The sequence below is a fragment of the Mandrillus leucophaeus genome, unplaced genomic scaffold (assembly GCF_000951045.1).
Source record: "Mandrillus leucophaeus isolate KB7577 unplaced genomic scaffold, Mleu.le_1.0 Scaffold580, whole genome shotgun sequence".
Classification (NCBI taxonomy): domain Eukaryota; kingdom Metazoa; phylum Chordata; class Mammalia; order Primates; family Cercopithecidae; genus Mandrillus; species Mandrillus leucophaeus.
The window spans coordinates 46567-60834 of NW_012106253.1; the positions used below are offsets into that span (position 1 = coordinate 46567).

Below are 14268 nucleotides of genomic sequence, written 5' to 3' on the forward strand. Positions count from 1 at the left end.
TGTGGGTGTCCTTTCTCTTTGTTAGTTTTCCTTCTAACAGTCAGGACTCTCAGCTGCAGGTCTGTTGGAGTTTGCTTGAGGTCTACTCCAGACCCTGTTTGCCTGGCTATCAGCAGCAGAGGCTGCAAAAGATAAAATATTGCTGAACAGTAAGTGTTGCTGTCTGATTCTGGCTCTGGAAACTTCGTTTCAGAGGTGTGCCCAGCCATGTGAGGTGTGAAGTGTCAGTCTGCACCTAGTGGGGGATGTCTCCCAGTTAGGTTACTCAAGGGTCAGGGACCCACTTGAGCATGCAGTCTGTCCGTTCTCAGATCTCAACCTCCGTGCTGGGAGACCCACTGCTCTCTTCAAAGCTGTCAGACAGCGTCATTTGCATCTGCAGAGGTTTCTTCTGCTTTTTGTTTAGCTATGCCCTGTCCCCAGAGGTGGAGTCTACAGAGGCAGGCAGGCCTCTTTGAGCTGCAGTGGGCTCCACCCAGTTCGAGCTTCCTGGTCGCTTTGTTTACCTACTTAAGCCTCAGCAATGGAGGATGCCCCTCCCCCAGCCTTGCTGCTGCCTTGCAGGTAGATATCAGACTGCTGTGCTAGCAATGAGGGAGCCTCCGTGGGCATGGGACCCTCCGGGCCAGGTGTGGGATATAATCTCCTAGTGTGCCATTTGCTAAGACCCTTGGTAAAGCACAGTATTAGGGTGGGAGTTACCCGATTTTCCACGTGTTGTGTGTCTCAGTTTCCCTTGGTTAGGAAAAGGGATTCCCTTCCCCCTTGTGCTTCCCAGGTGAGGGGATGCCTAGCTCTGCTTCAGCTCTTGCTGGTCAGGCTGCACCAGCTGACCAGCACCGCTTGTCTGGCACTCCCCAGTGAGATGAACCTGGTACCTCAGTTGAAAATGCAGAAATTTTCCATCTTCCGTGTCGCTTGCTTTGGGAGCTGGAGGCTGGAGCTGTTCCTATTCGGCCAACTTGCTCAGGGACCCATCTGAGTCTATTTTCTAATCTTTAAAATGGGAATAATAATAATAATTATGTCACAGGTTGTTATGAGAAGCAGATATAGTATTAGGCTTTATCAGTTTTTATTTAAACTACAAACATTTTCATGTTGTTTTTCTACATGGAAAGCTTTCATATATGTGGAGTATACATTGCTAAAATCTTATAGAGTATGTGTTTTTAAGCTTCACATGTTCTCAGAGTATTTTAATTATGGAATTATATGTATCTGTTACTTAGTAACAGATGTTAGATATCAAAATTATTTTTATTGATATTGTAAGATTCTCATACCTAAAATATTTTCAGTATCTTAATTTTAGCAAATAACTAAGCATCATTTTAAATCATTATATTTATGTATTATTGAATTATTATACATTATTTGTGAAATTTATGATCTAAACTGATTGGAATATTTAGTACCCCATCTTTATTTGACTCAGAAGTGATGTCAGGTGATACTATCTATAATAATTTAAATTTTCTCAAGAAACTGGATGTTTTAGAAATGTGAGTAACAGCTATGTATAAGGGACATGGGTGATGTACTGGATACATGTGTAATGCCTGGATACAATTTGATTTCTTAAAAAGTGCTCCGTATCTTGTGGAAGAGGTACTCAAGCCCGCTATGTAAGCTGTCGTGATGCTCTTGATAGAATAGTAGATGAATCATATTGTGCCCACTTACCCCAACCTGCTGAAATATGGGACTGTTTTACCCCTTGTGGAGAGTGGCAAGCAGGGGATTGGTCACCCGTAAGTATTCTTATGAGAACAAAAGAAAATGAAAAATTTAAATATATTTGATACTAAATATAAATTAATGTTGTATATTACCCTTGGCTAAATTTTTGATCAGTGTTCAGCTTCCTGTGGCTATGGAAAAACAACTCGACAAGTTTTATGCATGAACTACCATCAGCCAATTGATGAGAATTACTGTGATCCTGAAGTTCGCCCCTTGATGGAGCAGGAATGTAGCCTAGCAGCCTGCCCGCCTGCACACAGCCACTTTCCTAGTTCTGCTGTGCAACCAAGCTATTATCTAAGCACGAATTTGCCATTAACTCACAAACTTGAAGATGATGAAAATCAGGTGGTCCATCCATCAGTCAGAGGAAACCAGTGGAGAACCGGACCGTGGGGATCAGTAAGCCATTTTTATTGGATTATATTAATTCTATAATTTTGTTGTATTATATCCTTTTAACAGGTATGTATATGATGCCATCAGTACTTTAAATGCTAAATTTATTTGAAGATCAATAGTTTAAATATTAAAAGGATTAAGCATTTTTGATGCTTGTTACAAATGCTAGGGTTCTTATTGAATTATGCACTAAAATGTTATTATGATTACAGAGGAATGTACTGTAAAACAATCTGATTAGAATTCATTATAATAAAAACAAAAGAAAACCCTTTAAGGGGTATGACTATAAATGTTTATGAATAAACCTAAACCCCAAAAGTATTATGATAGCAATACAATGAGCTGGTATAAAATCATGACAAACTACACATGGTATAATTATAGTACATATTGTACATGAGATTAATAATACAAAATGAAGAAAAACACCAGTGTAAAGTTAAGTAATTTAATGCTGTCTTTTATTCATTCCTAGTGAGACCTCAAAACTTCAATTTTTTGCTTAACACTTATGATAAAAGTGAAAATTGTTTCCTAATGCAAACTTGAAAGTCCCACCTTTTCATCAACAAATTCTAATGAAGCTCCCAGTAAAACTCAAGTGTTCTGACAGATTTCTCAATTCAAATTGTGATTCCAATGAAGGAGATTCTAATGTAGAGTTTGATTTTGATTGAGTCAATGCTGATTTTTTTTTTTTACCATGTAAATTAATAATGTGGAATCCGGAGTTTGTGCATATTTTGTGTTTTATTCTTGTCAGTGTTCTAGCAGTTGTTCTGGAGGACTTCAGCGTAGGGCTGTGGTCTGCCAGGATGAAAATGGACAAAGTGCTAGTTACTGCGATGCAACCTCCAAGCCTCCAGAGTTACAGCACTGTGGTCCAGGGCCTTGTCCACAGTGGAACTATGGAAATTGGGGAGAAGTAAGTCATAATATTTTCTAAACTTGTGAGATTATTACATCTCTGAAGACCAAAAGTAAAAAGCATCCTATACTGTTTGATCATCTTATTTCACTATACTATGTAGAAAAAGATTTTTTTTTTTTTTTGGAGACAGAGTCTCACTCTGTTGCCCAGGCTGGAATGCAGTATTGTGGTCTCAACTCACTGCAACCTCCACCTCCTGGGCTCAAGCACTCTTCCCACCTCAGCCTCCCAAGTAGCTAAGGCTACAGGTGTGTGCCACCATGCCTGGCTATTTTTTTTATTTTTAATAAAGATGGGAATTTCACCATGTTGCCCAGGCTGGTCTCGAACTCCTGGCCTCAAGTGATTCTGCTGACTAGATTTTTTTTTTTAATTGAGTGATTAAGCCATGTTCTTTTAATAGATGTTCTGTCATGGTTTAGGTCACTTATTCATGATTCAAAAAAATGCATATTCTAGATTTTTCAACAGAATCTAATATGCTAGGCAATATGTCTTTGAACTATTAGTATCTTTCTAAAATTGGTTTATTCTCCTAATTTCTTAGACAATTAGGTTGATATAAAAATAGAAAACTAGAATAAAATATAAACCATGTTTAATCCTATTACTAAGTTATTCATTTGGCAAATCTTTTTCTTTAAGCCAGATAGTTGTCAGTTATTGAGCACTTGCTTCATGCACTTGCACTCTCTAGGCACTGGAAATAAAAAGATAATTTTTTAAAGTCACTTTTAATACTAACCTCCTTCATAATGTGGAATGGGAACAAACAAGAAGCCAGTATTTCTATTAGCTTTGGAAAATTAAAATAAATGACCTAATTAAATTAATCAAATATTTTTGCTTAATGATTTTTAGCACATAATTTCTGTTCACTGGGAGTTTGAAGCCATGTTTTTAAAGTACACTCAGACCAAGTGCTAATACATATCAAGCACATTTTTAAGATACACTTTTACTATTTTCCAAAACGAAAGTAACCTCTGTTTCTGAGTTTGCATGCACTCGTTTTGAAAATTCAAATTATATGTCCAAATATAAATACAAACTTTTAACAAAATTTGATATATTTCCTGCCAGGCTTTTGTTCTACATGAGTTTTAGAAATTGGTTCATATTATACAGCTGTTTTATTACTTGCTGTTTTTATATTATATATACTGAACATTTCATGTTTATAAAATTAGACATACCTTATTATTAATAGCTTTCATGGTTACTTAGTAACCTGTTGATTGGATATTGTACATTATGTACTTAATGCTCATTACTTAGATAAATAAATTTTGATTCTGGCTTGACCTGCCAACATTATCTTACAGGTCCTGGATATCTTATTGAAATATATTATGATACTAATCCTCAAAATCTAGTCAACTTTTAAAGTCATGGAATTGAAACTTTGATTTTTTTTTTTATCTAGGGAGAAATGTTGATAATTATGAAGTAATTATAAACTTAAACTCTACCATTACTAAAGTAACGTTACTAGAGTAAACATAATTACTGATTATGTTTAAACATTGAATGAAGCAATACATTATTCTCTTTAAAACCACATAGTTTTGAATTTTCCTATTCTTGTTTTTAGTGTTCACAAACATGTGGAGGAGGAATAAAATCAAGACTTGTAATATGTCAATTTCCCAATGGCCAAATATTAGAAGATCACAACTGTGAAATCGTAAACAAGCCACCTACTGTAATACAGTGTCATATGCATGCTTGCCCTGCTGATGTGTCATGGCATCAGGAACCATGGACATCGGTATGATAGTATTATTGCTTGTTAACATGTCATACTTTAAAGTTTGAGTCCGAGTGAGGGAAAGTTCATTTTTTTTCTTTTCCTCAACTTTTATTTTACATTCAGGGCTACATGTGCAGGATGTGCAAGTTTGTTACATAGGTAAATGTGGGCCATGGTGGTTTGCTGCACAGATTATCCCATCACCTAGGTATTAAGCCCAGCATCCATTAGCTATTCTTTCTGATGTTTTCCCTGGCCCCCATACTCCTTCCCCAACAGGCCTCAGCGTGTTGTTCCCCATCATGTGGCCATGTGTTCTCATCATTCAGCTCCCACTTATAAGTGAGAACATGCAGTGTTTGGCTTTCTGTTCCTTTATTAGTTTGCTGAGGATAATGGCGTCCAATTCTATCCATGTCCCTGCAAAGGACATGATACCATTCCTTATTATGGCTGCATGGTGTTCCATGCTGTGTATGGTATGATAATATTCTTATTCTTTTTTGTTTTGTTTTGCTTTATTTTGTCTCTTTTGCTTTAATTTATTCTCTTTATAAATTGTGGAATGCATACACTTTATCTTCTCTGATTTCTTTGTAGAGTAGATCATTGACCCTCTTGGTTTGTGTTTTGAAATTTGATATTTGGAAGAGGAATCCATTTAATTTCAAGTAGTGTACCATATATAATGGTATTTTATATATTTATTTTCTAATATGTGAACTTTGGACCATACCACTGTTCTAATGGAAATATTTTTCTCCATTTTATCTTTGGTTTGCTGTCAATTAATCAGGAATATTATATTATTTACATTTATATATAATGTTGACGTTGTGCTTGTAAAAATGGCAAATTAAGGCTGTGTCTTGTTTAAGCATATAATTATGTGTGGCTTTCATCTGTTGATATCCATAACTGATCCAAAAGCCAAATAGTATTCTTTAAAACTTGTGTTTTGTCATTATCTGACTTACTATTTTGTTTGGAAATGTGAAAATATTATGTTTAAAAAAGTAGAGAAATTTACTTCCACAGCGTAACTTGTTTACAGTTTTTTACATATGTCATGCAAAAGTTTAATTTATGTAATAATTTATATGATTATGCATTTCTCCCACTTTGTGGAGTTACTGTGGTTTGGGAATATTTTAATTTTCTGAGTTTTTATTGGAGCCATAGACAAAACTCATAAGCTTTGTTTGTGAATGATTCTTTAGTGATCTTCAAATATCTTTTTTTGAGGAGTAATTAATATATAACTATATTGAAATAGGCATTTTGATTACCATTGATCTTTTAAATCGTGAATGACCAAGTACATTTCCGTTAAGTGAAAAACTGATTTGAGTTTATAATCTATTTGTAATTAAATTTATAAAGCTAAGTGATTCTTTATTTGAAAATTAGTTATAACTCCAGTTTTGTAACCAACACTTGATGCCTGCACTTGTTTTGTTTTGCCCTACTCAAACATCTTTATAATAAGATGCAAACCCAAGTTTCAAGTAATGTTATTTGAAGAGTAGGTCAAGCTCTGGTTCAGGCTGAAATTCATCTTTATAGTCAAAGTGTGACTGATGATGTTAAACAACAGAACATTTTAACTTTATAGGAGGATCTTAAAGTAAAATTGCTGCCTCAAAGGACCATCATCTTGTGGGATCTAATGAAAAACATATTTTGCCATGGAAAGCACTCACATATGTATTTAATAAATGTCATTACCGACCATCTCGTATATACTAGGCACTGTGATCCAGAGATAATTGGAACATATTTCTTATCCTTATGGAGTTTACAGTTTACTTTGGGAGATTTGAAATACTGTAAGAACTCACCATAAAAAGATATTTTTTATTAGCTATGTTAGATTGGAAATCCACTTTCTGCTTACTATGTCTCTGTTGCATCTTCTTTCATTTTATTGGTCATAGTTTGCAAGCCTAGTTCTTAAGAAGGCTATGGATTACTTTCTTGGAATTTTTTCCCAATTAGGAAAGCAGAATCCTAACCACTAATGAGACTGAATTGTAATGACATTTGTTTCTGAGCACAGATATTTTATTTTCCCTACCCATTCATGCTTTTAATCCACGAAGCATTAAACATTTACTCAGGTCTCATGCTTTATACTAGGTATTGAAACAATTAAAATTAAGTGTTTTTGAGTCAGATTCTCTGTTTTAGAGGTCAGCAAACTATGGTCCATGGACCAAACCGGCCTGTTGCCTATTTTTGTAAATAAGTTCTATTGGAACACAGTCATGCTCATTTGTTTATGTGTTATCTATGGCTGGTTTTGCACTATAGCAGTAGCATCGATTAGTTGCAATAGAAACTCTGTAACCCACAAAGCCTGAAATATTTACTATCTGGCTTTTTCTGGGAAGAGTTTGCTGACCCCTGTTCTATTTAATAGACATTATAATGCTTTTAAGTTTAACATAAACATCTACTTAGATTTATAGAATATTAAAATTACAAATAATTCATTCCAGGTCAGTTTTAGATGTTTTGATCCTTTGATATTTTACATTTTAAGGTTCATCAACCTTCTCTACATATCCACTGTGATATTCATGCAATGTTTATGTAAATTTATCTAATACTATATTCCAGTATATTTTTGTTATGCTATTTTTTGTATGTAAATTATGTCACAAGTGAAAAATATGAATATTCATTAAAGTCCTGTATATAGATGACTTTTCAACCTCACAAAAACAAATGACCAAGAAAACAATAATCACAGATTGCCAAATAGTAAGGCAGATGTGCAGAATTCTTTAGTGTTTATTACATGTATATCCCAAAAGGAGTTCATTGAATAATTCAGTCTTTGCACTATGAAGAAATGTAATATTTTAATTTTTTTTGATAAGTTGAATATATTGAAGTTTTAAAAATTACAATAAATGTTTGTATAGAATTTTTACAAACATAGTTATTTACTTTTTTATATGTATGAAGTACTTACATATCATTAGAATGACTGGATTTCTTTTATTATATGAAGCATATTTATTTGTTAAATTAGCCTTTTATATTCAATGGGTTTAGGAGATCTGAAGTTTTGTTGTCAATACCAAATATAACATTTTACCTCTTTCAGTGTTGGTGCATATTAGACAAACTTCAGAATACCTCATTAGCATACCAGAGTAATATTCTTTCATGGATAACTTTAACTTCAGCAGATCCTGTTGACTAAGTAGAAAATCAGGAGTGTGTATGCACGCGTGTATGTGTGTATGAGTGACATTAAATCTCAGAAACATTTTTCATTTTAAAGCAAATGAAATGTGAAATGTTAAATTATTTAAATTATTATTAGAAAGTTTTAAGATACATTTAAATTTTCTTCATGTTGTAGAAAGTCTTGTGCTGTAATAAAAAAAGGAATAAATAAACTTAATCTTTGTTAATTCAATGGCTACATTTTTGGTGATTAGTCAGCGTGAAATGATTGTATTTTAACCCGTTTATTAATGAGTATTGTGGCTTTGTGCTTTATGTCATTCATATGTATGTTGTATTTTTACTCCTTGCACTTAAAATGTTCTAAGTCACTGAACAGATCTTGTATTATTAATATAAGGAATGCCTCCTTTCTTTTGATGGTGTTTTCCTTAAATAACAAACTGTTAATTTCTCTTATTAAACATTTAATTGTTGAATAGTATATGTTTTCATAATTGTATTTAGTTTATGTATAAGCTACTGTATTTTTTACATAATATTCCTGTTAGAAAGTAACACTGAGATTTAAAAGTATAAGACTTGTCAGCTGTCAATTTTTAAATACTGTGAAGTTTTTATAAATTTTCTTTTCATATATTATAAACAATGAATACAAATTAATGATGTAAGCAAACTTACTTAATAAGTTAAAAATAGATATGCTTATGACCAAAGTAGTCTTTAAAGGGTGAGTAAAAGTTTTACTTTTCTCATTCATATATAGTAAGCGATATTACATGTAACATAATTCAACTAGCAAATGCTCTTGAAGTAAATTTATATTAATCAACTTATATTTTCTCACTAAGTTTCATTTTAGAAGTTATTTATTTTCTTGGAATGTTTTTATTCCTGACATAGAATGAAATATTATTTGGGAAACAAATAGAGTGTATTCCAGTGTGCTTTGGGCATGATGACTGTCCAACAGTAGTGAAGAGAATATATATTTTTTTCCGTTTTGCCTTAAAGATTGTTTCTCCTCACACAAAAACATGAGAAAGTTGTTTTTTGTTTTTTTTTTTTTAAATGAAAGCTTGCTACTTGAACCCTAAATTCTGGTGCATTCACTTGGTGTTTCTTCTTAAAAAAAGTCCTTCTGAAACATTGTGCAGAAAAAAATATATACTGTACTAAATCTATTATATGATATAATGGAATGCAACAAATAGAAGCACCGTAAGAAATGATCGCGTAAACTGGGCGTGGTAGCTCATGCCTGTAATCTCAGCACTTTGGGAAGCCAAGGTGGGTAGACCACTTGAGGCCAGGAGTTCGAGACCAGCCCGATTAACATGGTGAAACCCCCGTCTCTCCTAAAAATATAAAAATTGCCTGGGCATGGTGGCATGCGCCTGTAATCCCAGCTACTCTGGAGGCTGAGGCAGAAGAATCACTTGAACCTGGGAGGTGGAAGTTACAGTGAGCCGAGATGGTGCCACTGCACTCCAGCCTGGGTGACAGAGCGAGACCCTGTCTCAAAAAAAAAAAAAAAAAAAAAAAAGAAGAAGAAGAAGGAGAAGAAATGAGCATGTAGTAGCAGCAAACACCAGTAAATCTGACGTTTGTCCATTTGAAAAGAGCACTGAGGGTCTGAGCAAAGGGTGTTGGGCTCTGACTCCCCCTGTAGCTCCCATTTAAGAGAGATGCACTCAGGGAGAAACTGCCTCTACTGCTCCTAAGGCCAGCAGGAGCCAGGTAATGTGTAGGCAAATCGTTTCAAGAAACTGCCACTTCTTTATGTTGACTTTGTAAAGTGTTCAGTGAAAACATTTATAGTAATTGTTTTCTTAAATTTGAAAAAGATACATAAGCGTAGTAAACAGGTTAGAAATCTATTTTAAAAATAAATTTTATAATACACTTCCCATAACAATATTAAGTATTTAGTATTTCTCCATTTATTATGTTTTCTACTGTATCTTTCTAAAATACATTCGTTGATTCTCCCCAAAAGTATGAGTATCTACTACATATTAGACATTGTGCTGGTCACTAGAAATAAACCAGGCACTGTGGACTAGGTGTTTGCAGTTTAGTAATGCATGTAATTAATAAACAGATGGTCAGAATGCAGGGTGAGATTCCTAACACATTTCAGTAATGGTCATGTGATTTATCATACTGAAGACCCATAATATTTGGGGCTTACTAGTTTGAGATAATCCAATAATTAGTAATGAAGATTGTATTTAACAATAAAATAATTCGGCAATTGTTCCTTCCACAAAGCCTAAACTAGTAGGCTATTCTGTCATAACCTGACAAGAGAGAAGCAGTGTTCTAATACCCTACCATAAAAGAATAATATTTTGCGTAATTGCAGCATTTACCTTTTCTGCACATGTGGATTTCATATGTCACCAAAGAAGGGGATGTAGATGGATGTGTAGTTTGTCCTAGATATGATGTTCGGAAAATAATTTTGAAGACAAAATTGGGCCCTGCAGATTTGAAATGTATGGCCTGGGAAAAATTTAAGTGGATACTCTAATTAATGGTGAGATCATAAAAGAGGAGACTCTGTGTGTGTGTGTGTGTGTGTGTGTGTGTGTGTGTTATAATGTTGAGTGAAGTTGGAATGTACGGTATAAAATAACCCTAAAAACTCTCAATATGAAATGATTATAGGCCATATTTTTTTCTGTATGTTTCCATGTTAAAGAAAGTGAAAGTGTCCATGTTTCCATGGCAGTTCTCCTATTTTTCAGGCATAATGCTTCAGGAATGATTAAGAATCTCAAGAAATTGTTCTTAGTGTTCTATAATATCTATGTGCTATATATTGAGGCTGTTTATAAAAAATATATAAGCATTCTTAATATTAGTGCATTTAGATATCCCAAATTTTTGTTATAGAACCTTTGTGTGTTACCTTCCAATAGTTTGAGAAAATCATATTTTAATTTCTACATTATCACATCACTCAGACATTAACTTTCTTGTGTTTATTCCTTATTAGGAATAAACATTTTTAAGTCATTTGATTTTTAATTTTTTGATCATATTTATCATTCTCAGAACATTTTGAGCATATGCCCTTAAATATATGTATTATATAGGCATACATTGCACACATAAACTAACATATGATTATGTCACTTATAGAGGATGTACAAGTGTAAATTTAAAAGGGTAAGTTGAATAATTAATGTTAAATATAATTTTTATTTTGTGAATGGTAACTTTTCTCTCACAACTATTCTAACCATTTAATTTTTTTTAAAGTAGAATGTTTTGTTAATTTTGAAAATGTTGGTTCAACACTGTGCTATAGCAGTTTTAAAATATGGTTTATTTCAATATGTGGTTTCAATAACTTCTTTAGCTGAAAAATATACCTCACAAAATATCTCCAAATAACAAAGTTTATCACTGAATGCTCCTGATATATGCCAGTAATTGACTTCAAATCCAGTATAACAAATTATTGGAAAAAAATTGAAATTTGTTTCTCAAATTTATGTTTTCCATGTCATTCAGTTCTTGAAGTACTACTAAAAGAAGCTGTAGCTTAATATTTTAACAAGAAGCTTTAAAACTCAATGAAACTTTGAAATATTTGGAAGCTATTTAAACAGATTAGAAATTTTTGTTTCAACATTTTAAAAATATACAAGTGGCATACTGTTTCTGAAATTTTTGCTTCAAAGTTTTAAAAATATGCACTAGGCGAGGCCGGGCGCGGTGGCTCATGCCTATAATCCCAGCACTGTGGGAGGCCGAGGCGGGCGGATCACGAGGTCAGTAGACTGAGACCATCCAGGCCAACATGGTGAAACCCTGTTTCTACTAAAAATACAAAAATTAGCTGGGCGTGGTGGCGTGTGCCTGTAATCCCAGCTACTCGGGAGGCTGAGACAGGAGAATCGCTTGGACCCGGGAGGCGGAGGTTGCAGTGAAGATCGCGCCATTGCACTCCAGCCTGGCGACATAACAAGACTCCGAAAAGAAAAGAAAAGAAGAGAAGAGAAGAGAAGAGAAGAGAAGAGAAGAGAAGAGAGAAAAGAAAGAGAAGAGAAGAGAAGAGAAGAGAAGAGAAGAGAAGAGAAGAGAAGAGAAGAGAAAAAAGAAAATGCCCTTGGCAAAATCACCTATCAGGAGAAACGTTTCCAAACATTTCAAAATGTTATCTCCTGAGTAGAAGGCGTTTCCAAAAGTGGTTGCTTTCTCAACTACTGCTAAATGTTTTCTTCATCTTAAAGACTAAATATTAGGTGTCACATTTTTCTCATAGAGAAAAATTCAGCAAATTTGGAACAAGCCTCTTTTTGGTAATATAAAAATTGGTAATCCATCTTTATGAGCCCATTGATCATTATGACTTTGAATGTAACCAGCAAAAGTCTGTGTGCTTAAAACTAAAACATAAACCAACCAGCAGCAGCAGCAGTTGCAGTTCCTCCTGGCACTCCTCATCTCACTACAGAGGATTATGAGTTTATACGTATCATAGAGTTCATATATCTTCCTCAATGGGCATGTATGAGCTGCAGTGAATACACTAAAAGTGGATGACAGAGTGATGGTCTCCTTCTTCTGTCAGGAAACTTAATGAGTTATAAATGTTGTCTGTCAGACTGACATATAGCCCCATGTAGTAAATCTTGCTAATTTTCCTGGAATGTTAGATAAAACAAATATGAGTATATGTCCTAAAAAAATAATATTTGGGGCACTCCAGTGACTCACTCTTGCCTCTGAGCAATATATCCTTTTGAAAGACTGTGACTTAGAAACTCAGATACCTATGAGGAATATATGTTTAATAATATATCTCAAACCTTATAAATTGGAGTCAGTATTGGAATTATGTAATTTGTTTTCATAGCCACTATTGACTTCTTCCTGGTTGTAATCCTCACCCCCTAGATTGTACTTAACCTCATACACTAATTTACCCAAGTCCTAACTACTAGTAGGACATACCTAGGAAGGTACTTTGTTATCACATTATGTTGTAATATGGCCGTTTATGTATTAAAACTCTTCTACATTATTATATGTTTTACATATACTTGTAAGAATTAAGTGAAATATTGCAAAGTTTTTGATAGTTCAGTTATTAGGTCACATAATAAATCCTTCTGTGTCAGTTAACTGAGCTGAAAAGTGATCCTATTAGACAGCTTTTGATATTTTGCAGCTGTGACTCAGGGAAACCCAGAGGTCTTAGAAGTAATTATGAAGGGAATCATGGCCATTGCACTGCCAGAATTGCATGTACCTTTCCACTCAAGATTATTGAGATCCCTTGTCTACCAGGCACTGGGTTAAGAATTGTGGAAAACAAGATAAATAGGAATGGCATACTCTCCTCAAAGGACTCACAGTCTAGGGAAAATTAAATATACATGCAAATAACTATAACAAGCCAGAAAGGGATATCATAGGAAGTCAGAAAATAAGCGTCTGATTGGAGAAACATGAAAGGATTTATGGGGGAGAAGGTGTATGTCTAAGGATTGATGGGTAGATAGGATTTTGAGTGAGAAAAGAGGTACCAGGTAGGAGACCACCTAGAGCAAAACTATAGAGACCAGAAAAAAAGTAGTTCAGTGTGACTTGTTTGTGATGACAAGCCAGTTTGTGAAACTAGTTTGTGAGAACAAGGGGTGGGCATACAATTAGAAATATGAATTAGGGCCATGTCAAAGAGGACCAATGAGGATCATGCGTAAGAAATTTTAAAAATTCTATAGGTATAGAAAAACTTGATTTTTTTTTTTTTGGACTGGGTGTCAGAAGTGTATCTTGAGAAGATTAGTGGACAATTCTCATCATAAAATATCAGCAAACTGAAAAGTGACAGACTGGAGATGAAAAGTCAAAGAGGGAATGTTCCAAAAGCTGAGGATGATTTAGGGGCCATTCGTGTGGCTAGTCATCAGGTGTTTATGGATTACTCACCCATCACACTCAAGTGTCTGTAGGTAGAGTAGAAGAAGCCAGTGGAGGAGTGATTGATGGGACACTTTTTGATCCAAGGGTGGGGTGGCATCTGAAGGTGGGAGTAAAAGAAGTATAAGTAAACATCTGAACACAATAAACTTGATAAAAGCCAAGATGGGTAATTTTGAGATCAGGGAAGTTTGGACTTGAGGAGAGTAAAAGTTTCGACAATGAGTGAAAAAGTCAATTTGAGAGCGCTAGGATTACACGTTGCAGTGTGAAGGGCCCATGTGATGAT

The 14268-nt window shown here is 34.4% G+C and overlaps 1 protein-coding gene across 1 annotated transcript in view; it reads left to right on the forward strand.

The window, feature by feature from the left end:
* Positions 1-14268, forward strand: part of ADAMTS20 (ADAM metallopeptidase with thrombospondin type 1 motif, 20) — a gene marked incomplete at its 5' end in the record, with an annotated part of 136106 nt that overhangs the window by 45442 nt on the left and 76396 nt on the right. The window contains 4 exons of the mRNA XM_011999063.1: positions 1590-1754; positions 1858-2148; positions 2915-3076; positions 4677-4853. Coding sequence (XP_011854453.1) covers positions 1590-1754; positions 1858-2148; positions 2915-3076; positions 4677-4853 — 795 coding nt within the window. The remainder of the gene's footprint in view (positions 1-1589; positions 1755-1857; positions 2149-2914; positions 3077-4676; positions 4854-14268) is intronic.